The following is a 27872-nucleotide window of genomic DNA, read 5'->3' as shown; positions in this document are numbered from 1 at the left end:
ACACTTTGCTGCATGACTCTGGAGAAGCACCTGACTCAAAGGGAAAGGGGCTTTCAGTTCCAGGCAAAGATTGTCTTTGGCTTAAGTCGGGAGAAATGATGGAAACAGGAAGTTTTTCTGTTGCTCTTTCCATGAGAGGTTAGTTACAAAGTGATGATGACATGGTGATAAAGTAGAGGCCAGAAGAAACGGGATGGAAATTATATGACAATACAGACCAGGAATGGGCCTCGAGTTTTTAAGGTAGCATTAGATCAGAGAGAGAAGAGAGTTGATAAATGTATGGACATACCAAATCAATCTCTATCAGTCTTCCTTTCACTTGAAATTAGGGGACAAGGGAGACATTGTGAAAATTAGCCCAATATTGCCATTGTAGAGAGAAGTTAACTCAGTCCTTAGAAATACAGCCCAGCTTCCATTCATGGGAATAATAGTTACCATTTATTAATGTTAGTCATTATTCTGAATATTTTACATGTAATTTTCATAAGATTCTCATACAGGCAACTCTGTTTGGTAAATATTATATTACCATCCCCATTTTACAGATGAGAAAAATAAAACACAGAGGTTAAATAGCTTACCCAATGTCACACACTAGTTCATGACAGAGCAAAGTTTTCTTTATATCTGGGCAGTATGAGCCCAGAGCCTTCTCTCCTGCCCACTGTGCCTCCAGCAACATTTCTACTTGGAGCTGTAAGCGAGGATGTTTAAGGGAGGTGCAGAGGAAACTATCCTAGAGCAGACAGTTGCTGACTCTGTGCACACATTATGCATGTCTGTTTTAATCTGTGTTCTGGTCTCCTTTCCTAAATTTCTAATACTCTGTATTAATTATTGCAATTACAAACTGTGGATGACAGCCATAGTAGTTATTTCCACAATTTGAGTTTGTGGAAAAGGCAATCAAGATTATCAAGTAGTTGGTATAAATAACCCATAACCTGGAAAACTTTTTACTTTTGTTTTTTTCTTTTTTGAGTTGGGGTCTTGCTGTGTCACCCAGGCTGGAGTGCAGTGGAGCCATCTTGACTCACTGTAACCTCTGCTTCCCAAGCTCAATCAATCTTCCCACTTCAACCTCCAGTCTAGCTAGGACTATAGGTGCATGCCACCTGCCTGGTTAATTTTTGTATTTTTAGTAGAGATGGGGTTTTACCATGTTGCCCAGGCTGGAATCTGAGAAAAGTTTTAAGATGAAGTTGCTAAGAAGGAAATAACTAGGTGGTTGGCAGAAGAAAAACCAGAAAAGACAAGAAGGCCAGGGAGAGATTAGAGATTTTTTTCTACTGTTTTCACAAAATAATACAATATAATATAATAAATGCCATACAATAAATATAATGGTATACAAAAGAAAAACAAGATATATTTGGGATATTGATATGAGAGAAATGAACATCAGAAAATTGGAAAATTGGTGTTCTTAGTATTGGAATAACCACAAAATTGTCTGTGGTTCTATGCGGTCTGATGAAAGAAGGAATCCTAGTACAGGATCCTGAGGATCTGGATTTGAGAAAGAGCTTTGCCATTTGAGAGCTGTTTTCATCTGTGATTTATATATTCATTCATTCAGCAAGTATTGTTGAACATCAACCATGTGCCCACGTTGTTCTAATTGTTGCAGATGCAATGGAAATGTTAGACCAAGTCACTCTCCTCATGGAAATGTATAGTGCAAGGCAGGGGTCAGCAAACTTTTTTTGTGAAGGGACAAACAGTAAATATTTTAGGCCTTACAGCTTGTATGGTCTGTGTCACAACTACTCAAATCCATGGGTGCAGTGCAAAAGTGAGCACAGACAATACAAAAATGAAAGAGCCGGGCATGGTGGCTCATATCTACAATCCTGGCAGTTTGGGAGACCAAGGCTGAAGGATCATTTGAGGCCAGAGTTTGAGACCAGCCTGGGCAACATAGTGAGGCCCCATCTCTAAAAAAAAAAAAAAATTAAACATTAGCCAGGTATGGTGGTGTGCACCTGGATTCCCAGCTGTTGAAGAGGCTGAGGTAGGAAGATTGCTTGAGCCTGGCAGGTCGAGGTTGCAGTGAGCTGTGACTGTGCCACTGCACTCCAGCCTGGGCAACAGAGTGAAATCCTATCTCAAAAAAAAAAAAAAAAAAAAAAAAAAGAAAGCAACAAAAGGACATACTGTGCTCCAGTAACACTTTATGTTTTAAAAACAAGTGGTAAATTAAATTTAGCTGGCAAGCTAAAGTTTGTCAATTCTTGGTCTAGAAGAAGAAACAGACACAAGCCAAATAATTATGCATATGATAACACGTGCAAAGATCCGGTGGCAAGAAGACATATCAAGCTTTGGAGGCACTGACAGGAGAGCAATGGAGCTGCTTCACGGAGAGACACATGAGTGAGGCTGGAAACGGAGGAAGGGGCAGGCCAGCAGGGTCTTGTAGGACACTTAGGAGTTTGGTCTTTACAATATTGACAGTTGGCAATTTTTTGATTATTTTAAGCAGGATGAAGACATGATCAGATTTGAGTTTCAAAAGCTCACTCACTGCAGTGTTAGAATGAGTTGGGTTAAATTTTCTCATCTGAAACATAAGGATGGATACACTTGCCCTGTGTATTGAACAGGTCATTGTGTAATCAGTGATCACACAAGATTATACAAGGTGCATAGAAGTGTTTTATGAAATATAAATGCTATAGAAAATTACACAGCAATATTTTACAGGAAGCAATACCACCAGATGGTCATATTCTTTCAAGTTTTTTCTGTGAACAAAGGCAGTCTGAACTCATAAAAGAAATCTTTTTGTTTATGTTATCAGGCTTCCCTCACCAGGGTAACTACCCCTTAGGGAGTTCACTAAAGAGAAGGAATGTCTTTCACTCTCTCATACTTTCTCCTCTCCCCTCTCCCAAGCACATCTGAGTTGCTGCCTGTTCTTCACACTTAGCTCCAAACCCATGAAAAATTGCCAAGTATAAAAGCTTCTCAAGAATGAGATGGATTCTAGGGTGTCTTCACCTGAGAAGCAAGATAAAGAGAATTTCGTGGGTAAGTTCCTTTTTCCTGTCTTAGGCTTGTTTTTTACATATATGGCAAAGCAGGATTTGTAGCATTATAGACAGGTATAGAGTAAGTATGAGATATATTTGCAGAAATCGGCCTCAATTTCATTTATAGCCCAGGATTTTGAATTCATTGCTTATGCTGATTTCATTTGCTTCTTGAACGGCAGTCTATAACTTGCTTTATTTTTCCTTCAATTTTAGATAAAGTTGGTGTTTATCTTTGAATTTCTTCTTTCTGTATTAAATCCTTCTCAGGATTTTGAATTCATTGCTTATGCTGATTTCATTTGCTTCTTGAACGGCAGTCTATAACTTGCTTTATTTTTCATTCAATTTTAGATAGAATTGGTGTTTATCTTTGTATTTCTTCTTTTTGTATTAAATAACAAAGATATGTTGAAGAGGCTGACTTTTCTCCAACTTCAAACATTTTCTGATGATGCTGAGATTAAAAAGAAAAGTTGGTTTGAGCTGTATCCTGTTTGATAAATGGAGAGAAGTTGAGAAAAAAAGCTTATAAGTACCAACTACTATCATTAATACTAATGACTATTATGTGTCACAAAGCATTTTGCTTGCATTATCTCTTTAAATTTTACAATAATTCTGAGGTAGATCCTCTTAGAATCTCATTTTACAAATGAGAAAACTGAGCATTGGAAAGTTTAAAAAGTTGTTCAGAAAGTAATTATGATGATGGTGTGCGTGTGTGTGTGTGATGATGGTGTGCGTGTGTGTGTGTATGACTTAACCTGTGCTCTGTACCTTATGTTGCCAAAAAAGCCATAGTACATGTTAGAAATAGAGAACACGTTTGGCGTTACTAATACATAAAAGAAAAAACTAGGCTGCATGCACTGGTGCATGCCCTGTAATCGCAGCACTTTGGAAAGCCAAGGCAGGCAGATCACTTGAGCTCAGGAGTTCGAGACCAGCCTGGGCAACATGGCAAAAACTCATCTCTACAAAAAATACAAAATTTAGCCAGGTGTGGTGGCACATGCCTGTGGCTAAGTGGGAGGTTGAGGTGGGAGGATTGCTTGAACCCAGGAGGTTTAGGCTTCAGTGAGCTGAGATTGCACCACTGTGCTCCAGCCTGGGTGACAGAGTGAGACCCTGCCTAACAAAGAAAAAAAAAAAGGAATAAAGAAAGAAAGAAAAAGGAAAAAGTATACATTTAGAGACATTTACCTGAATTGGAAAAGAAACTTTTCTTTTGAAGTAGGCATGAAAAGCTTGAAGGCAGTAAATATCATCTGGAAATGCAAGCGGGAGATCTCAAGAGTCCCCTTCTTTATCCTTCATGAGGCATTTAGTTTCCATTTTAACAGGTAAAGACATCAACTGGGTAGATGGCATGACTGAAGCTGTATCATCAGTGAGATTCTTGAAAGTACTCATGAGTTTTCTTGGTTTCGATATTTGAATATGAAAAACTGGCACTATCACAGAATGAACAAAATGGGGCTTATATATTTGCAATGTCTGATTTCCTGTGCTTTTGTAGTTTTTTAGGAGAGATACAGTGTGGACCATTCTCTGAGATCTGTGGACTAAGTTTGCCCTTGCAACTCAGATATATATAAAAAATATATATAATACAATATAACATATATAACATATATCTTATATAATATAGTATATAATGTATGATATATATTATGTAATATAGTATATATAATATATTGTGTGATATAGTATATATAATATATTGTGTAATATATATAATATATTGTACAATATAGTATATATAATTATGTATTATATAGTATAGTATATGATATATAATAATATATATTATATAATACAGCATATATAATATATATTATGTAATATAGTATATATAATTATATATACTATATACTATAATATATAATATGTAATATGTACTTATGAATACTTGATATACCTGACAGCACATAAGTGGCAAATATATTTTTCCAGTTGTCACTTATTTTTTCACCTTTTTAATGATGTGTTTGATATCAAATATATAAAATTTCAATATATAATATATATAAAATATAATATATTATATGTAAAATATAATATATTATATAAAATATAATATATTATATATAAAATATAATATATTATATATAATATAATATATTATATATAATATATAATATATAAAATATAATATATTATATATAATATATAATATATTATATATAAAATATAATATATTATATATAATAAAATATAATATATGTATATAATATGTATGTATATACATACATTATATAATATGTATGTATATACATACATAATATAATATGTATGTATATACATACATACATTATATAATATGTATGTATATACATACATACATTATATAATATGTATGTATATATAATATATTATATATACAATATAATATATAATATATACACAATATTATATATTATATAATAGACATACTATATATTATATATATTATATTAATTAGTATATATTATATATAATATATAATTAGCATATGTAATATATAATTAGTATATATAATATATAATATATAATTAGTATATATAATATATATTAAAAATCTTAATATATATATTAAGGCAATGTTATTCAGTCCTGCAAGCATTATAGACATTTCTCTTCACAAATGGTGAGGAAATTATTTAATATATAAATAACTAAGCCCTTGTTATCCTTTCCAGCAGGAACATTATGTGGGAGTGTGCTGCTGACACACTTTATTTCTTTTATTTTTAGAGATGGGGTCTTGCTCTGTCGCCCAGGCTAGAGTGGAGTGGTGCAATCTCAGCTCACTGCAACCTCAGCCTCCTGAGTAGCTGGGACTACAGGCATGCGCCACCATGGCTGGCTAATTTTTGTATTTTTTTGTAGAAATCGGGTTTTGTCATATTGCCCAGGCTGGTCTCGAACTTTTGGGCTCAAGCGATCCTCCAGCCTCAGCCTTCCAAAGTGCTAGGATTACAGGCATGAGCCACTGTTCCAGGCCTGGACCAGCTTTTGAAAGCCACTTGTGTGCATGTGTTTCTAACTCCAAGCTCATGACCTCACAAGGGTAGATTAGAATCACCTGAAGGGGTAGGTGATATTTACACAGTGGAAATGCTATAAATTAAGGCTTTCTTCCTTTCCCCAAGGGTCCAATTTTTAGACATTTATTATCACATCACTACTTAATGGCTTTGACATTCTCTTCTGCCCCCCTTTTATTCTTTTTTGGTTTGTTTTGTTTTCTAAGAGTTAAAGTGAATTGGAATCTAGATCACAGAAATCTTAGATGCTCTTCTCAAAATTAACATGCAAAAGAATCTTCCTGGGGAGCTCCTTAAAATACAGATTCCTAGCCCCTACCCCCAGAAGCTCCGGTATTTAGTCTGTGTCTGTTCTGGGCTTAAGATTTTGCATCCAAACGAGCTCCTGTGAGCTGGTTTAGCTGCCAGGCTAAGAGAGCATTTTGAGTAGGGCTATATTCCTTTTCAGCAATTCTGCACTTTCCTTAAAAGTGTTCCTTAATGCAAGCTGTGTGCATAGAGAAAAAGGAAGGAGGGAAGATGAATTACAGGGGATGAAAAGATAATGTTTACCCCTCGTGTTTTCCTTTAGATTTCATCTTTGATGATCAAAGTCCTTCATTCTCTACAGAGAGAACCAGAAATTTGCTGAAGTTCTATTTGCTGACTGTATCTTCACAGGATTGGAAGTGAACATAGAAAGGGAGATAGAATGGTTAACACTCATCCCCAAGCTCAGGAAAGGGGATTGTTCTCATTCCACATACTTCTAATTTTTCCTCTGGGAAGCATCTGGTCTTCCCTGCTTTGATAACACAAAGCACTTCCTTTTTGTAAAACTTGACATGATTATTTATTTTAAATTTTACTTTTAAAAATGTTAAATATAGGCTAGGTATGGTGGCTCATGCCTGCAATCTCAGCACTTTGGGAGGCCGAGGCAGGTGGATCACCTGAGGTCAGGAGTTCGAGACCAGCCTGGCCAACATGGTGAAATCTTGTTTCTACCAAAAATAAAAAAATTAGCTGGGTGTGGTGGTGCCGTTCTGTTATCCCTGCTACTGGGAGGGAGGAGAATCACTTGAACCTGGGAGGCAGAGGTTGCAGTGACTCGAGATCATGTCCAGGGGCAACAGAGTGAGACTCCATTTCAAAAAACAAACAAACCAAAAAAAAAAAAAAAAAACAAAAAAAAAACAGGTAAATATGTCAAAGAAAACTTAGAAAAATGAAAACCACTTATACTTCCATTATTTAGAAATAGCCGCTGGGGGAAAGAGCAAGACTCTCTCTCTCAAAAAAAAAAAAAAAAAAAAAAAAGAAAGAAAGAAAAGAAAAGAAAAAAGAAAGAGCCACTGTTAATATTTTGGTTAATATTCTTCCAAAATTTTTTCTATTCTATATATATACTTCTATATACTTGTGATTCTACTGTCCCTATAATTTTGCATCTTACTATTTGTTTCTTTTAACATCATACCATAATTATTTTCTCATGCTTTTATAAACTTAAAAATATATACATAATATGACATTGTGTAGATGTATCATAGTTTGCTTAATTATCCCTCCATTGTTATATTTTCAGGGTGGTTTTCATTTACCACCGTTATAAATAACATTGTAATGGGACTTTGGACATAAATCTCAAGGACGAAGTATTTTTATTTGTTGTTGTTGGCAGTGCTGTTATTTCAAACAGAGAGAACTGAAAGCATGGGAGAATGGGGAGAAAGAAGAATGATAAGAATGATGCAAGGAAAACATTTTTTCTTTATTTTCTTCTTCTTTTTTTAAATTTTTTTTTGAGACAAAGTCTCTCTCTCGCTCTGTTTCCCAGGCTGGAATGCAGTAGCGCGATCTCGGCTCATTGCAAACTCTGCCTCCCGGTTTCAAGCAATTGACCCACCTCAGCCTTTTGAGCAGCTGGGATTACAGGAGTGTGCCACCACACCCAGCTAATTTTTGTATTGTTAGTAGAGATGGGTTTCACCATGTTGGCCAGGCTGGTCTCGGACTCCTGACCTCAGGTAATCCACCTGCCTTGGCCTCCCAAAGTGCTGGGATTACAGGCATGAGCCACCGTGCCCTGTCCTATTTTCTTCTTGAAATGATATGTGAGTGAGGGTACAGTCAGAAGGAATGTATGGAGAAAAATGCAAGGACATATGGTTCTTTGGTTAATTGACTTTTTTGAGAGACAATAGAATCTTGTCTGATGAACCATGATTTCTATACAAGGACTTTCCAACAGATCAGTAAATCTATTATGTTGCTGAACATCACCCTCATCCTGTACTTCAAAGTACTTAAAAGTATGCACTGCATCCATTCAGCATCCTCTGTGAAGCAGGAGGTGCAGACAAAAAATAAAATACCTGCGTTCAGAGCACTAAAAATTTACAGGGAAGACACAAAAGTTAGCTACAAATTACAAGGTCCTATAAAAAAAGTTATGATAGAGGGTGTACAATCATGTACTGCTTAACAATGAGGATACATTCTGAGAAATACGTTGTCAGATGATTTTGCCATTGTGTGAACATCATAGAGTGTACCTACAGAAACTTCAGTGGTACAGCCTACTGTACAACTGGGCTATAGGGTACAGCCTCTGGCTCCTAGGCTACACACCTGTACAGCATGTCACTGTACTGAATACTGTAAGCAGTTGTAACACTATGGTAAGTATTTGTATATCTAAACATAGAAAAGGTACAATAAAAACACACTATTATAATCTTATGGGACCACCATCGTATATGTGGTCCATCATTGACTGAAACATCATTACGTGGTATGTGACTGTATTAGAAACTCAAAAGAGGAGCACCCAAAGGTGAGGGTGACAGAGAAAAATCTTCCTGGAAAAGAAGGGGATGTTTGAGCTGAGGCCTGCTGAGGAAAATGTGGGATGCAGAAGGGGGCTGAGGAACACAAAGAGCTGTGCAAAGGGATAAGATGTGTGAGGACCTAGGTTACTTTCTCTACTGTAGGGGGTATTCATGTGATGTTAGCACATGGCTTGACTCCTTCATCTGGATCACCTAGACCCACACTGAAAGACCATCAAAAGTCCTGCTACTTGAAAAACAAATGACAAATGTAGGAAGAGCCCGTGTATGAAGCCTGGGCTCTGAGTGGCAGCCTTGTGGTTGCTGCTGCGTTGGGGTGATGGCGATGGTATTCAGCATGAGGAAGCTGCTGTGGGGGAGGATGCCTCCAGGGCGTGAAGAAGGACGCTCAAAGGGACTTTGATTTTGTTGGCAAGGTGTATATTCTTAAGCCAAATGGTGGGTTTAAGGTATTCAATGCATTATTTTTACACCTTTTTGAATGTTCACTTTCAAAATAATGCCTTAAGTATTTTTTAAGAAAAGAAAAGAGAGAAAGCAAATGGTAAAAGGGAACATACAGTAGATAATGTGTTGTAAACTTCATGCAACTACTGAGCACAAATCATCCTTCTGGAGTTGAAATGTAAATCTGCCTGTTTGGAAACCTCTTAGGATTATGGAATTTTGTATTCATAGGACTAGCATAGATAATAAGATCATCATCCAGCTCTAAGTTACTAATTCTTCACTAAAGACCTGATATTTCTATATTTTTCTCAAGGTTCCAAGGGTTATCTGAAGGAGCTTATAATGTCAGTGGCCAGATTAGCCAGTAGAAACCCTCAAGGGTCTAGAGCTTTTATTACATAATCTTGAAAATTTAGTTCTTGCACATATAGAAACCATTATCTAGATGGACCAGAACATCCACAATTGATATTTAGAATCCGATTTGGTAAAAGAAAAAAATGGAACAAAATAAAGTGTACATTTTCAAAGCAAAAACTGTACTGAACAAAGTTAAATGGTCAAGGAAGACTTTATTCAAAGCCATTGCAATGGAGGAGAGAGGCTAGAACTCAGTCTGAGCTCAACTCTACTGAAGCAAGGGGTGGCAGGGTTTTTAAAGGCTGGAGTGAGCTACTGGAAAAGTACTGGAATCCCTGAGGGGGAGGTCATAAGCCATCTAGTGTATTTTGTATACCTTTATGACATGACAAAAATGATGAGACAGGTCTCAGTCATTTTAGGAGGCTTATTTGTCAAAGTTAAGGATGAGTGACCAGGAGTCAGGTTTACGCCTTTCTCTGAAGATGATTCTGAGGGCACTGAATTTAAAGAGGAAAGAGTGGGGTATTGAGAAGTACACAATTTTCATGTAACAGAGGGGTAGGGGAAAATAGTCACTCATGCCTGTGTCTGACTCAGTGAATCTGAATTTTTATATAAGGTAACAGACAGATAGGGGAAAATTCAGGGAATCTGCATTTTATATAAGGTGACAAAGATAAATGGGACAGGGAACAATTAGATGTGCATTTGTGCCAGGTGGACAGAGGGGTGATGCAATTGTAAAGATAAGCTATCCATTTACATTGCTATGGTGAATTTTAACAGAAATGCTTTAGGGTAAACATCTTGGAGCTCACTAGGAATTTCCTTGTGGGCAAAAATATGAGGGAGATGTGTAGCTTTTCATCTTGTAACCATCTTATTTAGGAACCAAAAAGAGAAGGCAGGTTTTTGTGACCCAGTTCCCAGTTTGATGTTTCCCTTTGGCTTAATGAGTTTGGGGTCCCAAGATTTATTTTCTTTTCACAAGAAAATAACAAGTATTGTGTGAAACAAGGTAGTTTCACAACTCGGAGAAAGGTGCCCACTGAAGTTAGGCTTTTACTTCCAACAGAAACTGATAGATAGGGGTGCTATTTTCTTTGATGTTTATATTCCAAAGGTTAGTTCCCGAGACCTTGAGAAATTTAGTCCTGGGTTGTGAAACTGGCAAGAGGCTTTTCAAAAGATTTAAATCTCAAAGAGGCAGAGAAAGAGTTTATATAAGCTAGTATATCCCATTAATGAAACAATAAAATATAAACATATTTTAAAAACAAAGAAAAAAGAATTTATAACGACAATTTTGTTTTTGTTGTTTTTTGTTTTATTATTATTATTATTTTTTTTTAAAGAAAATGCCCTAAGAAAAGGGAGATTAGGGGCCTAGGGTCAGGAAGAAGCCCATCTAAAATTTAGTCAAGCTGAGATTTGCTTTAAGGTTTTGTGCCCACTATTATATCTCTGAGATTCATCCATATTTTACATACAGCAGTAGTTTTGTCTTTTTTTCTTGCTGAGTAATATTCCTTTGAATATGAATATACCACAACTTCATTTATCCATTCTACTGTTGATGGATTTGGGCAAACTTCATATCTTGGCTTCTGTGAATAAAATGGCAATGAATATTGTTGAACATAGTTGAACATATTTTTCTTTATCATCAGTAGTCATTGCTCTCAGGTATTAGTTGGAAGTTGAATACTGAGTCATAAAGTAGATACATGTTTAGCTTTAGTAGACACTTCCAAATAGTTTTTGAGGTGATTGTACCAACTTAACTTCCAACAGCACATTTGAGTGCTCTAGTTGCTCCTCAACCTTGCTAAACATGGTATTGCCAGTCTTTAATGTTTGCTATTCTGGTAGCTGCGTACTGGAATCTTACGGTGGTTTTGACTTTCATTTTTTTGATGTGTAATGTACATCATCCTATTCTGATTGTTTAAAATCATGTCATAATACTTAAACAGTTATTTCTGCTAAGAAACTAAGAGACTATTTATGATAACACAGATTTGTGATAAAATATTGTAGGTAGTATTGATCTAATATTTAAATACTCTTGACCAAGCTGAAGTTGAGAAATAAACAAGCAAGTCACCTAGGCTGTTTTATTTACTATAATTCATTTCTGTTTCTAATATAATTTAAGTCGGGCTAGTGATACAGAACATTCTCTCCTACTTCCTGGCTCACACAAGTAGCCAATATTGCCTTGAGTATTGGGCTCTGGTCCTAAAGGGTATTTAATCTCCTCTGGTGTAAACAGCTGTATCTAAGCACCAGGAATAATGCCCTGGGGATGTGCCTCTACCGGTGAACCTTGGCTTTGCCTCACTCCCTAAGTCAGTAAAGGTAGACACGCACGACTGTCTGTTTGTGGAATTTGTGGGTGTCACCTTACTTAATGAGAGATTAAGATGATGGTGGCAACACTAAACCAGGAAGTTTTCTGGTTGCAAGATGAAGAGTTGGCTTTGGTTACCTCTAAAGTCCTTCCAGCTGAAGTTCATGGGTGCCTCTCTTCTTGTCAGTGGCTCTGGGCCTCAGCTTCCATAGCTGATGGCTCTACCTTTTTCTTTGCAGATTGAAAGAAAGGTATTGATTAAATATTTTGCTGCTGTTGTCACAGCCACACACAGGGGAAGTCTCCACCTATTGCACCAGCTGCAGACTTCCTAGAAGTAAGTGCAGCAGAGTAATTAACCTAGTATCGTATCTGTTTCTACTGTTTCGGTAACTGCCCGAGGGATTCCTCCTGCCTGCTGCATAAAGAAAGACCAAGGCATTGTAATAGAGGCATGTTTCCCATTTTATTCTCCAGCACAGCGTTTGGCATAGAACTGATAAAATATTTGTTAAATGAATGATGAAACCAAGGGCAATTTGTTTGGGGCAGCAAAATCCAGTTTTCTACTAGGAAGTAGGCATATGACATGGCTTTATGGTTATGCGACAATTGTCCAGAGAATACACACATTTGTGGATTTGGTTCAAACAGATGATCAAATGTGGTCATCACTTAGTGACCAACAAAGGTGTTGTGCAGCGCCTTTTTCTTCCATCATCCCCTCAGAGCCTTGTATAGCTTGAAGTAGGGCGATTTCTGAAGAACTCTGTATTTAATAATACAATCCCAGCATATCCTTTCAGTCAGAATTGTAATCTTCAAAAACTGTTCTCAGTATAGCATCCTAGTTTCAACTGTGGGAGCAAGTGGGGAGACAGAAAGGCTGCCAGGAGGAGTTGCTCTGTGTGGTCTCGTTCCCAGCTGTGCATGCTCACAAGGCTGAGCTGGGAGCCTGCAGGGAAGGTCACAGCAGCACTCACAGCCCCACTTTAACTGGCAGCTAATGAGACCCCCAGGCTCCACCAATTCTCCCAGAAGCCACGGCCTGGGTGATTCTAATACTCCAGTGTAAATCTTGGAAGAATAGTCACATTCTCTTCTCTTGTCTCTCTCAGCATGTCTATTACCTAATGGAGCTGAGCCTCATGTGCACGTGTAATGATGCAAGGGCTTGATGGAACTCCAGAGGCGAGCTTGTAGGTCAGTGCAATTTTCTCTGTGACAAACACTTGCTTATGCAGCTGGTGTTAAGGCTGTGTCTACTTCGGAAATGTCCAGGGCTTGGCTCCAGGCATTAAGCACAGCTGGTGTCCTGTTGGAGTCCCAGCTGCCTGCGTGTGCTGTGCTGCTAGTCATAGCCCCAGAACAGCCCAAGGTTTCTGAACACCAAGTATTTCAGTGCCGGGAGGGAGGAAACACACCAAACATGACAGGAACTGTGCTGCCTTCACAATACTTTTACCAAGATTTTATAAAGATGCATATTAGCCCAGTGAGACATATATAAGCACAGTTATTACAGCCTTGTCTGTATAGGCAAAATTGCAAATAACCTTAATGATCAATAGGAGAATGGTAAGTAAACTGAGACACAGGTGTAAGATGGCATAGTATGCAACAATAAAGAAGAGTGAGGTAGATGAGTAGGTAATGCCATGGAAATCTATACACCATATATTAAGTTGAAGTAGAAATGTGGGTACAGTGTAATGCCATTATCACAAAATAAAATTTACAAATCAAAGCCAGTGTTTTCTAAATGTAGATATATGTATGTAAATACATAGGAGTGGGTCTATAGAGAATGCACACCAAACCGGTAACTACAGAACTTCTCTAGATAAAAGTGGGACTGAGAAGAGGATGGTTCAGGGAACTTTAGTTGTGTTACTTGAATTTTTTTTCCAATGAGAATGTATATCTATAGGCTCTGTCATGAATACTAAAAAAGCACTAATAAAATTTGACAAAGATTCTATGAGAATGCATAAAGTGTCTTTCCATCTTGTGTAATGATAGTCTGATTCACCTCCATGTGGGTCCAAAGCTTTGGGAGGTGATATTTTAGAAATGTAAATTTCAGAGTATTCAGGCAAGCCCTTATTGTTCAGAATATATATGTATTTGGAGCATATAAAAGGCCATTTGTACTCAAAAGGTTTTAATACAAAATATGTATCTAAAATGTAGTTATTTTCACCTGTCAGAATGTAACGACTGAGAAGGTTGAAATGATTTAAGGAGAAAAGGACATGTGGCAATAAGCACATCTATGCTGTTGGTGAGCGTGGAGGTTGGTACAAACTTTTTGAAAGGCATTTATCATCTATCAAAATTGTATGACCTAACAGTTCTACTACCAGGGATTTATCCTACACAAGTGCACAAAAACACACATTTAAAAACATTCATCAAAACATCGCTTTTAAGAGCAAAAACCCAGAATTCTCCTAAATATTCATGAATTTGGCTCAGGTCTCAAAAAATTAGTAGCAGTAAAATGGGTAACTGGGGATGGATTTGAGGTAGTATCATTTAGGTTTAGTGACTTTCTGCAACTGGATAAGGAAGAGGCAATGATGACCTGCCTAACCTGGGCAAAGGGGTGGTTGGTGAAGGCATTAACTGAGATAGACAGTATATGGCATTTGTAGGGTGAGCTGGCTGGGGATATCTAGTCCTAGTGCTTGTGTATGGAGAATATAAATCAGCTGGAGGAGATCATGGGATGAGAATGGGGGTGGCTGTCAAGGAGAAGGGAATAAGGAGGAACAAGGATTTAAAAGGAGGCAAAATGGGCCAGGTGCAGTGGCTCATGCCTGTAATCCCAGCACTTTGGGAGGCCAAGGCAGGAGAATCACTTGAGGTCAGGAGTTCGACACCAGCCTGGCCAACATGGCGAAACCCCGTCTCTACTAAAAATACAAAAATTAGCCAGGCGTGGTGGCAGGCGCCTGTAATCCCAGGTACTCAGGAGACTGAGGCAGGAGAATTACTTGAACCTGGGAGATGGAAGTTGCAGTGAGCCGAGATTGCACCACTGCACTCCAGCCTGGGCGACAGAATGAGACTCTGTCTCAAAAAAATAAAAATAAAAGTAAAAATAATTAAAGGAGATAAAATGGTGACTATAAAGAATTCTAAATTAAAAGGGTCAGCCAGACCTGCTTATTTTACAAACAAGAATCCCTGGCCGGGCGCGGTGGCTCACGCCTGTAATCCCAGAACTTTGGGAGGCTGAGGCGGGCAGATGACAAGGTTAGGAGATTGACACCATCTCCTAACATGGTGAAACCCCGTCTCTACTAAAAGAGACAAAAAATTAGCCAGGTGTGGTGGCAGGAGCCTGTAGTCCCAGCTACTCGGGAGGCTGAGGCAGGAGAATGGCGTGAACCCAGGAGGTGGAGCTTGCAGCGAGCCAAGAGCATGCCACTGTACTCCAGCCTGGGCGACAGAGCAAGACTCCGTCTCAAAAAAAAAAAAAAAAAAAAAAAAAAAAAAATCCGGAGACTTCAGAAATTATATAATTGATGTAAGTAAAGCTACAGAGTTTTAGGTGGTTGAAGTAGGATTTTAACTCAGTTTCATCTTATTGCAAAGCAATATTCATTAAGCCAAAATGCACCTGCTATCATAATGTGTGATTAGCGAGAAGAGATCTTATGTGATAAGCCAACATAACAAAACTTTTATGAAAAGTTAGAAAGGGCAAATATCAACATCTGACAACAAGTCCCTGGAATACATATTCATCTGGAAATGGGAATAAAAGTAGAATACCTGTTTAAAACTGTAGATGTTAATGTATGGCCCAGGAGCCATATAAAAGTAATCTTATTTAATCCTCATCAAATTCTCTAAGGCGGATAACTTCTAGCCCCATTCTACAGATGAAGAAACGGAAACCCAGAGACTGAGTGGTCTTCTATCCTAATGCTTTAGAATTGGTAAGTGACAGAGCTCACATAAAAACTCATACCTCAGGATTTTGCAGGATATTTTTCCATGTGCCACATTGTCTCCCTCTGGGGATAATAGTACTTACCTACCTGCCTTAAAGGGTGCTTTGAATTTTACCTCGAGAATTCACAGGACCCAGACATCTGATGATTCTGGTGTGGACGGTCCAGAGATTACATTTTGAGAACCATTGTTTATGTGTTTTGAGAAAAATAAACCATAGCAGCCCTATAAAATGTAATAATAATTATTTCTGTTTATTGTTATGAGATTTTTCTTGGAAGGAATAAGTTAATTTTAATTTTTAAAAACCTGAATAAACATTTGAATGTATGTACGTGTGTGTGACTACATCCATGGTGTAAATGGATTTAGGTTTTCTATTCAGCCACATCAGGCTTGGCCAGCTGTCTGGATAGGTTCCACACCCATGCAGCTGGGTGACTTTTTTAAGAACCACATTGATCACATATTTGCTTCCTTCTCATTTCCTAGGTGTCAACAATAAACGGCTTGGTGTATGTGGCTGGATCCTGTTTTCCCTCTCTTTCCTGTTGGTGATCATTACCTTCCCCATCTCCATATGGATGTGCTTGAAGGTAACACCCTGGGAAATAAACTGGGCTGTCTATATGAACTGACAAACCATTAGGACTAAACGTTCTCCCTTAATCTCCTAGATCATTAAGGAGTATGAACGTGCTGTTGTATTCCGTCTGGGACGCATCCAAGCTGACAAAGCTAAGGGGCCAGGTATGAATGACGCTGTGGCTGCCCCTGAAAGATCAGGGACACCTAATACTACTGCTACCACCTTCAATATTTTTCCTGGTGGTGCCTATTGAGAGTCAAAGAAAAATTGCTAGAAGCTGGGGCTCTTGCCTTTTGGTACAACAGAAGAATGCCACCTTTTAATGCAAGTCAGTGGGAATGACCACCAGTTTGAGAGTTTGGAAATCTGGCCCGGCCTCCTAAGTCTCCCTCTGAGAGATTCAGTGAATGTGAGCAAAGGGTGGCTCTGGTTACATTGGCTGAATGTCACTTATTACCAGGGCCACCAGCAGAATGTGGGAAGAATAAGAGGGAAAGTAAATGGCCAACGCAGACTATTAAGTTACTCAAGGAGAGTATATTGAGAGCTGGTGTTTGATGCTCACTCTTTGAAAAGGGCTAATGGAAAAGCAAAAGGTAATTTCCTCTCGTGGCAAGTAGACACATAGAAAGATAGAGCTGGAAGCCATTGTACGGCGCCTTTGGCCAAATCCCTTGGTTTTGAAAACAAAGAACATGAGGCCAACATAAGTTTGATGAGTTATCTAAGATTATTCTTACAGTTAGAAATAAAGATGAGTTTTCAGGCCTTCTAACATCTAGTATAGTATAGTGTTTATTTCCATCCTTTCTTTACCACCTTGAAAAAGAAAATATTCCAAATAGTCATGTTTTAAAAGAAGGTGGTTTTATTTCTTTGTTTGTTTTTTGTTTTTGCCCGGGGTTGGGGTGGATACTAAAACTATAAGGTACTAAAACTCCCTGAAGTAAGATATTGATTTAATACTCATAACTTCTCTGAGCATATATCTAGTTGAACCATAGGAAATTGCTGAATTCGTTTTGACTCCCAAATATGGCAATTTCATGGGATTAATTCTAATACTCTGGAAATGAGGGGCTATCAAAAGCACTGTCTTAGAAGGCACATGAAAAGCAATTGTTACTAGCTATATTTCTCTGATAACATTTGCTTACTGCCCCCATTATGGCTTATTTGAATAAATTGTTCTCTCTGCGACTGGAAGGTCTCGGGGTAGGAACTTTCCTAAGCACCACGATGCTCTATGTGCTTTGTCCTTGGCCATAAGCCATGGATCTGTTAATATATAAAAAAATTATGGGAAACTTCAAGAGGAGAAGCTTGTGAAGGAGGCTTCTTGGCCTTTCTTTCTTTCTTTTTTTTCTTTTTCTTTTTTTTTTTTTCTGAGACGGAGTCTCGCTCTGTCGCCCAGGCTGGAGTGCAGTGGTGTGATCTCGGCTCACTGCAACCTCTGCCTTCCAGGTTCAAGTGATTTTCTCACCTTAGCCTCCTGAGTAGCTGGGATTACAGGCACCCACTATCATAAGTGGCTAATTTTTGTAGAGATGGGGTTTCACCATGTTGGCCTGACTGGTCTTGAACTCCTGACCTCAGGTGATCCGCCCGTCTCGACCTCTCAAAGTGCTGGGATTACAAGCATGAGCCACCACGCCCAGCAGCCATTTCAAGTATAATCTTACTTGTCTAATTTCATAAAGCACCTAGGAAAAAGAAGGTAAAAACTACTTATAGATGTTCTCGTGAGTTTGGCAAAGCAAGAGTCATTCAACTGAGGTATAACAGCCCAGGATTAACTTCCTCCTGGTTGTGTTCCACCTGGTGGGGCTAAGATTATAAGTTAAAATAAAATTGGATCCAAGAGAAGCAGAACAGACAGAACTTGGAGGCCTCTAGAGAAAAATATATCATTTTTAAATGAATTTTCCCCTAAGATTTCACTATTAAATGTCTCAGGATAACAACTCTCGTCATACATGTCTCTGGGGTTAATGAGTTACCTCAGCACGTCATAAGGACAAGAGGGAAACAAGCCAAATTGCTAATGGAAAACCTCTCCACTTTCATAAATTGTAAATTATTCTTGAATAATAGCTGACACTTCATGAGCATTTAATACATACCTGGCATTGTATTTAGTACTTTATTTCATCATCATGTTGAATCATGCTTAATCTTCACTACCAGCTTATATATATTAGGTAACCGAAGTGTTAGGTGAGTTTTCCATGGTCACAAGGCTACTAGGTAGTAGGTTGGGACTTAACTCTGTCTAGTTCTCAGGTCCATGATCTTAACCACAGTGACCTGGCACCAAAAATGGAAGTAAGGTTTAGAGGCCAAAAGAAAGAAAGCACTTCACCGAACACCGTGTAAAGGGGTGGTGATACTGCCACCCCTTTACATGGTGTTCAGCCCCGGAACTGGTTTCTGCTGTGAAAACAAAAACAATAATGCAAAGCCTTTTTGATTAATGGAAATAGATTATTGTCCCCTTCTTGCTGACATGCCTTGTGGTTCTAATCTTTGTAGCTCTCACAGTAAAGAACAACATTCACCAGGGTAATGTTAAGAGTTCCCAGGGTCCTTAAATGAGCTTTCTTATGCCCATCCTTCCCTGACCCAGCTCCAACTTAATGCCTCACAAATCAGAAAGAAGTAGATGTGTTTACAGCAGGAGAATGCTATTGTACATGAATTAGATCATGGCTGTGGATAAACTATTAACTCTGGAATACATTGATTTAGAGGAATGTGAGACCCTGGGAAGATTTTAATTGAATAATCCTTCATTACTATTTAAACTGACTGAGAATGTTGGCAGTTACTGATATTCAAAGCCAAATCTATTACTTGAATCTGTTACATAAGTATCTTTATTATAAGAAAACTACTTTCCAAAATATTTTATTTTTTTGGTGCAGTATTTTAGAGCAAATACAAAATACCAGATCATGTCATTTTTCCTCTAAACACTTTAGTCTGTATATCTAGTTGATAAGGACTTTATTAACACCATGCTGCTTTGGTCTGAGTATTTGTGTCCCCCCAGAATTCATAGGTTGAACCCAATCAGCAATGTAATGATATTAGGAGGTGAGGACCCTGGGAGGTAATTAGATCATAAGGGAATCATCCTCACGAGTGGAATTAGTGGCCTTGTAAAGGAAGTCTCAGGGAGCTGTCATGTCCCTCCCAGGACACCACATGACCATGTATAAATCTGGAAATGGGCACTCACAAGGCACTGCATCTATGAGCATCTTGATCTTGGACTTCCCAGGCTGCAGAACTATATGAAATAAACTTCTGTTGTTTATAAGCCACCCAGTTTATGGTATTTTGTTACAGCAGCCTGAACAGACTAAGACACATGCTATTATCACAACCAGTACAATGAACAAGAACACCTTAATTTTTTTTTTTTTGACAGAGTTTTGCTTTTGTTGCCCAGGCTGGAGTGCAGTGGCACGATCTTGGCTCACTGCAACCTTCGCCTCCTGGGTTCAAGCAATTCTCCTGCTTCAGCCTCCCGAGTAGCTGGGATTACAGGCATGTGTGACCATGCCCAGATAATTTTTTTTTTTTTTTTTTTAGTAGAGACGGGGCTTCACCATGTTGGCCAGGCTGGTCTTGAACTCCTGACCTCAGGTGATCTGCCTGCCTCGGCCTCCCAAAGTGCTGGGATTACAGGCGTGAGCCACCGCGCCCAGCCTTAACATCTTTTAATATGCATTCTGTGTTCAAATTTTCCACTTGTCCCAAAGGTGCTTTTCACAATTGGTCAGAATATTATTTTTAGTTAATGTCCAATTAAACACTTGGATAGAAGTAGATTGTTTTAAAAATAAAAACCAAAAATTAAATGTCAGGGATCTTTAGCTTCTTACCAACAGACTTCACTTCGCAGGCAATTACTTTTCTTTAGTCACTGACTTAGAGGATGAAATCATTTTCCTCAGAGTTTCATGTGTGCATATTGAGGATCATCTGAGAAACATGTATCGCCCCATGTAAATGATGCACTATGCTGCTATGAGACTACTTGTAGTTATTTTCAATAGAGCAACCTTTTAAACTGATTTTTTCTCTCATAGGTTTGCTCCTGGTTCTGCCATGCATAGATGTGTTTGTCAAAGTCGACCTCCGAACAGTTACTTGCAACATTCCTCCACAAGAGGTAGTACTGATTAAGGATATGTCACTCGAAATTAAACTTGTATTTTCTCTATTGTACGGACAATTACAATTTTATAGTTCACTTTTAAACTATAGGAGGGAAGATGAGCTGAGTACTCCCAGAGACCTGCTTGAATTGCCCTTCGTGTCTCCCAAAACTACAAAGAATTTGTTTTGCCAAATGAGAATGAAGCCAGGAGCAAGGGCTGAATTGCTAGAAGACTTAGAATGGCCTGGTGTGAGAAAGCCTGACAGCAGAGATCTAGTTAGCAGGGAAGCTGGGATGGAGAATGACAGAGCAGAGGCTTGGAAGAGACAGACAGTCACTGTATGAAGGAGCGGAATTGAATCTGACAGAGGGCAGATGGAGGGCAGTGGCTGGTTTTGATACCACCCTCTCTATCACCTTCTCAGAATTTTTCGTAATATCCATGAGTCACATTTGCTTCTGACTTTAAATTATTTCTGTGTTTGGATGCAATAGAGGGGGCAGGCATAAGGACAGAGGAGAGGCTGTACAGGGCCCACTTGTGTTTGTATTTCGCGTAAGTCTTTTTTTTTTTTTTTTTTGAGACAGAGTTTCACTCTTGTCGCCCAGGCTGGAGTGCAGTGGTGCAATCTCAGCTCACTGCAACCTCTACCTCCCGGGTTCAAGCGATTCTCCTGCCTCAGCCTCCCAAGTAGCTGGGATTACAGGTGCCTGTCACCACGCCCAGCTAATTTTTGTATTTTTAGTGGAGACAGGGTTTCACCATGTTGGCCAGACTGGTCTCTCGAACTCCTGACCTCAGGTAATCTGCCTGCTTCGGCCTCCCAAAGTGTAGGGATAAAACGCCTGAGCCACTGCACCCAGCCCACATAAGTCTTTTAATTCTTGAAGTACTACAAGTAAATAACCAAAATAGTAACTCAGCAATAGGGAAGAGGAACAGAGTTACTAATTATCATATCACCCTCTCATAACCAAAGTGGTTCAGGTTAGAGGAAGAGAAATTCAGGACCTACAATATGGGAGGGCAATGGTGATAAGAAGACGAAAATCAACATTTATAAATATATGTTAATTTTCTTCTGTCTAGTTCAGGAAACTCAACCAGGACTCAAACATGATGTCTTCATGTCACTTAGGAACTGCAGAATACTTACTTTTGAATTCAGCCTCAGGTCAGACATGGTGGCTCACGCCTGTAATCCTAGCACTTTAAGAGGCTGAGGCAGGAGGATTACTTAAGGTCAGGAGTTCAAGACCAGCCTGGCCAACATGGCGAAACCTCGTCTCTACTAAAAATACAAAAATTAGCTGGGCATGGTGGCATCCACCTGTAATCCCAGCTACTCAGGAGACTGAGGCAGGAGAGTCACTTGCACCTGGGAGACGGAGGTTGCAGTGAGCAGAGATTGCGCCACTGCAGTCCAGCCTGGGTGACGGAGCCAAACTCCGTCTCAAAAAAAAAAAAAAAAAGAGAATTCAGCTGCAGTCAGGAGAGGTTGGGATGCTTAGTGACCTATAGTAGGGACTTTTTTGGCTCTGTAATGGAGAGTTCTAGGTTCTGCTTCCATAGTATACCCAGAAATCTCTCATTTGCTCCAAAACATCCTGTCACATTATTCAGAATGATTGATGCTGAGCCTCTCCATAGAGCCAAATCGATTTTTCTTTACATGGTCTCTGGTGCCATCTATGTTTTCTAAGAATCACTGCTTCAAGTCTGATAAAAACTGAAAACAGAGTACAGGTATCAGGGAAACAAGTGTTCTACTTCTGCTTAGAAGACTGAAGATAATAGAATGACACAAGGGCTGTACTGTTAACATTTAAAATGGAAGGGCCTGTTCTTAGCATGTCAAGTCAAGGGTTTCTGCCTATAGGATGTAAAAGCTTCTTAAAGATGAAGTCACAGGGGTAGGTATGATGACATCTTTAGAGGAATTGCGTATCAGCTGGGAAGATATTCTATCCAAGCCAGGACAGGTTTTAGGTGACTGTAGCATGAGTTGTCGTTACTGCTCTCCTTCTGTGGAGGATGGCTCTTGGGCTGGCTGTCACTTTGTCCGTAGTGGTGAAAGTCATAAATAAGTGATTTTGCCCTGTTCTTACTCCACAGATCCTCACCAGAGACTCCGTAACTACTCAGGTAGATGGAGTTGTCTATTACAGAATCTATAGTGCTGTCTCAGCAGTGGCTAATGTCAACGATGTCCATCAAGCAACATTTCTGCTGGCTCAAACCACTCTGAGAAATGTCTTAGGGACACAGACCTTGTCCCAGATCTTAGCTGGACGAGAAGAGATCGCCCATAGCATCCAGGTAAAGACACCATGAACTAATAGCCTGTATCTTTAACTTGTTAATTTTAATTATCAGTGATTATTAAATATCAGCAGTTCAAAGCATCCCCCACCACATGCATGCTTGCACACACTCACACACAGACAACTGCTCTAGAGGTGAGCTTCAGTTGTGATTTCACTTACGTGTTACTGCAAGAAATATATTTAAATATCTGAGGGCAAGAAGGCAGTTGCTGAAAATGTGCCCCTTATCCATTTTCTTTGGAATTCAAACTTATGAATTAACATCTTACAAGTATAGTCTTTTTTGAAGAAGTTAGAGATCAGATTTATTTTTAGGTTAGATTACTCCAGAAGTGCAGCCATTTCTCAGGTAGCCTATATATTTAAATAAAGTGTGAAAGTTAAATTCAATTGAGACAGCATAGACCTATCATCTCTAGAAATTCTTACACCATGCCACCAATATCACTAATAACATTAATAGTAATGATAATTATGATATCAATAAAGATGTAACAGCTATCGATCTCATCTCTCACACACACAAATTTATGGACAAGAATACTTCTGTATTTTCTTAGATGAATTACATTTGGATTCTGAGCTTCCTTTCTGTAAGTCAATTATATAAAGAAATTCAGCTTTGGTTCTTCTTGGCCTCTCCTCTAGTCCCTAAGGTAGAGGAAAGGTCCCAAGCTTTTATAAGGCAGTAGGAGTTCTGCATGATAATTCTCCATATTGTTTATATGTGCCCCACGAATTTAACAACTCAAAGGTATCCCATCCACAGCCAGGTCACTGACTTCTTGTGAGGTCTCAGTATCTCAGGTGTCATATCCTGCAGGGATCACAGAAACGCAAGGGAGGGATCACTGCCCCCACCCCTTTAGGGGAGCTATCCTTTTGATCCTACCATTTCTCAAGACACTCATCTTCTCCAGGATGACCAGCAAGATATCTTCAATGGTTTTAAGCTTTTACGAAAGACAAGAGTATCTTTGACTTTAGGCTGCTTCTGCCTTGAAAAATATGCCTTGCTTCTTTAAAGCTGGCCATAGAGCAGAAGTTAAACAGAGCGAGATAAATAATATCTCAAAAAGGACCCAATAATAATATGCATTGAGTCATTGCTGGGTACTGAGAGATATCTTATATGTATTGTCTCCATATCTAATAACAGTCCTGAAAGAAAACCTTTTATAGGTAAGAAAACTGAGAGCCAGATAAGTTAAGAAACTGTCCCTATGATTCGCAACTGCAAATGGCAGAGCCAATGCAAAATCCAGGTCTGTCTGAGAAACCCGTTCATTGCTGCCTGCTTGATACCAGGTACAAGCAAATTTGGGATATTTGCTCAAATCTTAATGGATCTCATATACCTCCTTGGGATTGGTTTTGGGGTAGATCCTGCTGATAGACACCCACTAAAAGGTCTGCCAGGTTTAATTCCTGAATTCTTAAAGAGATTCACTTTAAATTCCAAAAAATGATCAATAAGAATATTAACTCTTATTCTCTTCCTAAATTGTCTCACTCCAAATGCTGTAAATGCAAAAAAAAAAAAAAAAAAAAAAAAGAAAGAAAAAAAAGAAAAATGTATCTTGAAAGTATAAAACATATCAGAAACATACATCATATCACCTGTCTTTATTAGTCTTTCCTTTTAATTTGGAAACAGACTTTACTTGATGATGCCACTGAACTGTGGGGGATCCGGGTGGCCCGAGTGGAAATCAAAGATGTTCGGATTCCCGTGCAGTTGCAGAGATCCATGGCAGCCGAGGCTGAGGCCACCCGGGAAGCCAGAGCCAAGGTAAGGGCTGTGCAGTTCACACATGGAGGGAGAACTGCCTAGTGTTCGGGCCAACAAGGATAGGACTTGAACAGAAGATTGGGTCTGTCAATTATTTGCATGAGAAAGGGGTTTCTTTTCACAGTTTTACTGAGAATTTTCCCTGAATTAAAAGGTAACCAGCAGCTTACTGTACCTTGAGGAAGTTTGGTAGCAGGTCTTGGGTTAAGAGGATGCTCAGTAACGTACTGAGCAACTTAGCCAAGTAGGTCCCAACTCTAGCCGCATATCAGTGTTCCCTGGGGAGAATTTAACAAAACAAAACAAAATACCAATTTCCAAGCCTTACTTCAAACCCAGGCTTGAAGCAGTCTTGAGTGGGCTAAGAAACCTATATTTTCATAAAGCTAGTGACTTAGATGTAGCCAACATGGAGCCTGTCTTTTGCGCATTGTTGTTCTTGTATATTAAATGTTGCTGGAATAAAAGGGGGCAATTAAATACAATCCAGGTAAGAATTACAAAATGTAAGTGCACCCTGGCTCTGAATGTCCTTGAAATCTGTTGAGATTCTGACTTTCATGCCTGTGTGGATAACTTTCCTGAAGTATCAGAAACCTACTGGGATCCCAAGCCTTTGTTTATCCTCTTTGGAAACTTACTTGTTAGCTGATGAAGGTGTTTCTTTGACTCATATCTGGTTTATCTGCTAAGCTCCAGCAGCTTCCAGGAAGGGACTCAGCAATGATAGAAGAGAGATCACTTTTGCACACAGGCAGATGGCCACAGATGAGGCAGCTGAATCACTCTTGGACAGTCTGAGAGCTATAAAGAGTGATATACTTAAGAGATTGCCAGTGTTACAAGGCTGGCACTTATTGCTACTTGTAATCAAGAGCCAAGAGAACTAGAAACAATTCTCGGTTTGTAAGAATGACACCAAAGTGGCAACAGAATGAACTTAAAAACATCTAAGATAAGTAAAAATGATAAAAACATCAGTTAGAGGCCTTAAATTTCAGACTTCTCTGGAAATGAATGCAGCAAGTAGTGAGGCTCCAAAGTGCTTCCAGGCATTATTAGGGTAGATGCCAAGTATTCATTTGTATTCAGGAGAGAACTTTTATTTTTGTTTGATGATAAAATCTAGGGACCTACGATTTGTACAATATCTCTCCTTGCTTCCTGCAACCTCCTTGAATTTCTCTAATTATGTTAGGAAGTGAAACTTATCCTCGCCAAAGAAGTAGATGAAACACATGTGGCAACATGGGGGCTGGGGAGAGGGGTATCAATACAGACCCAGAAAAAGAAAGAACTAGTTACAGTGTAAACTTTTACTTCTGAACGATTTTATTTCTGTCATTTCAGGTCCTTGCAGCTGAAGGAGAAATGAATGCTTCCAAATCCCTGAAGTCAGCCTCCATGGTGCTGGCTGAGTCTCCCATAGCTCTCCAGCTGCGCTACCTGCAGACCTTGAGCACGGTAGCCACCGAGAAGAATTCTACAATTGTGTTTCCTCTGCCCATGAATATACTAGAGGGCATTGGTGGCGTCAGTTATGATAACCACAAGAAGCTTCCAAATAAAGCCTGAGGTCCTCTTGCGGTAGTCAGTTATTGCATAGAGAGTGGTGTCTATTCTTATGGAGAAGCCAGTAGTTAGAAACGGTGAGAATTCCAACACTGTTCATGTAACAGTAACTCCATAGATGGAAGAGCATTGGCAGAAAAAATCTCTAGAGGCTATACAGAGAAGAAAAAAAGAGCAAAAATGAGACCTGTATATTACTTTTATTTTTAGGACCATAATCAACTTTGTAATATTCTTATATAATTAATTAGTGGTGGTCTCCGACTTTATAGCAGGAACTTTCTGGTAGTATGAGAAGAAATCATTGGGTGACTATGACTAATGTTTCAGAATTACTTTTTGATTGTTTTAAAAAGCACTCCAGATAATTTATAGAGTAACATAGGCCTCATATTTACACTATATGTTCGCTTTATAATTCCGAAGTTGTTATTTGCTAAATCTCCAATGGTTGCAATCAAACCCCACAATGCTGAAAACAGAGATTGATTTTGATGTTAAGAACAAAAGAAGTATGGAAACTTCCAGGCTCAAACATGTCCCCCGTGCCACAAGGCAAACTGCGATGAGCTCACCGTCCAGGTCTCTTGCTGCGTGTCCTGGAGGGAATGGCCAACTCTCCACCTTGCAGCACCACTGTCAGAGGGTGGGAAAAGGCACATGAAAGTGGCCAGCTCCTGTCAATTTATTTGCTTACAAGGGAGAATGCTTGGAAAGGTTGCATTGGTTGAAACCACTGAGGAGCATCACCCTGGGGATTTCATGTTTTCACTCTGTTCTTAGTCCCAGGAGCCACAGGTAATCGAGAATGTTTGTGAACTCCATCCACATCCCCTCCCCCACCTGCCAAATAACCTGTTCAAAACAAAGAAGGCATAGAATATAAATGAATTTCAAAAGTTACTTTGTGGGAGGTTATTTCGTTGCCATGGTGCAATTTCTTTTTGGAATCAGTTTTGAGAAATGGGCTAGAATTTTTAAAAGTTATTATTTATGGATCGTCTTTGTGTTACACTGTGCTTAGCCCTTCAGGGATGCCACAAAATATCTTTATTTTACAGATAAGGAAGTGATATTATGAGGCTAAATAATGTGGCCAAGATTCCCCAGCTAGTGAGTGTTGGATTAAGATAGAAAACCATGTCTCAGTCCAAAGTCCTTGCTCCTAAACATCATCAAGTTTTATTTTGAGGAAGTATGAGCCAAGGAGAGAGAGCACTCTAGTTCCTTTTTGCTGTCAACACCAAACTTTTAGGTTCTGGAAGTCCAGGCACCTAATGTAGTGTCCAGGACTACACGTGCTTGCACACATATGTGTATGTGTGAGCACACCATTCCCACGTGCTTCATGCTCCTTTTCACACTCCACACATACCCTCCATAT

At 38.9% G+C, this 27872-nt stretch overlaps 1 protein-coding gene across 1 annotated transcript; it reads left to right on the top strand.

Moving 5' to 3' along the window:
- Positions 1 to 2877: 2877 nt before the first annotated feature.
- On the top strand, positions 2878 to 27391 carry STOML3 (stomatin like 3). Its single transcript, XM_003806914.6, has 7 exons — positions 2878 to 3039; positions 16532 to 16635; positions 16717 to 16789; positions 20726 to 20808; positions 22913 to 23116; positions 24782 to 24916; positions 26267 to 27391. Exons 1-7 carry the CDS (start codon positions 2988 to 2990, stop codon positions 26489 to 26491), a joined length of 876 nt encoding a protein of 291 aa, XP_003806962.4. The 5' UTR covers positions 2878 to 2987; the 3' UTR covers positions 26492 to 27391.
- Positions 27392 to 27872: the final 481 nt, after the last annotated feature.

Source organism: Pan paniscus, chromosome 14, assembly GCF_029289425.2.
Source record: "Pan paniscus chromosome 14, NHGRI_mPanPan1-v2.0_pri, whole genome shotgun sequence".
In the NCBI taxonomy this organism is placed as follows: Eukaryota; Metazoa; Chordata; class Mammalia; order Primates; family Hominidae; genus Pan; species Pan paniscus.
The sequence above is the reverse complement of the archived record's forward strand: the minus strand, read 5'-3'. Positions and strand labels throughout refer to the sequence as shown.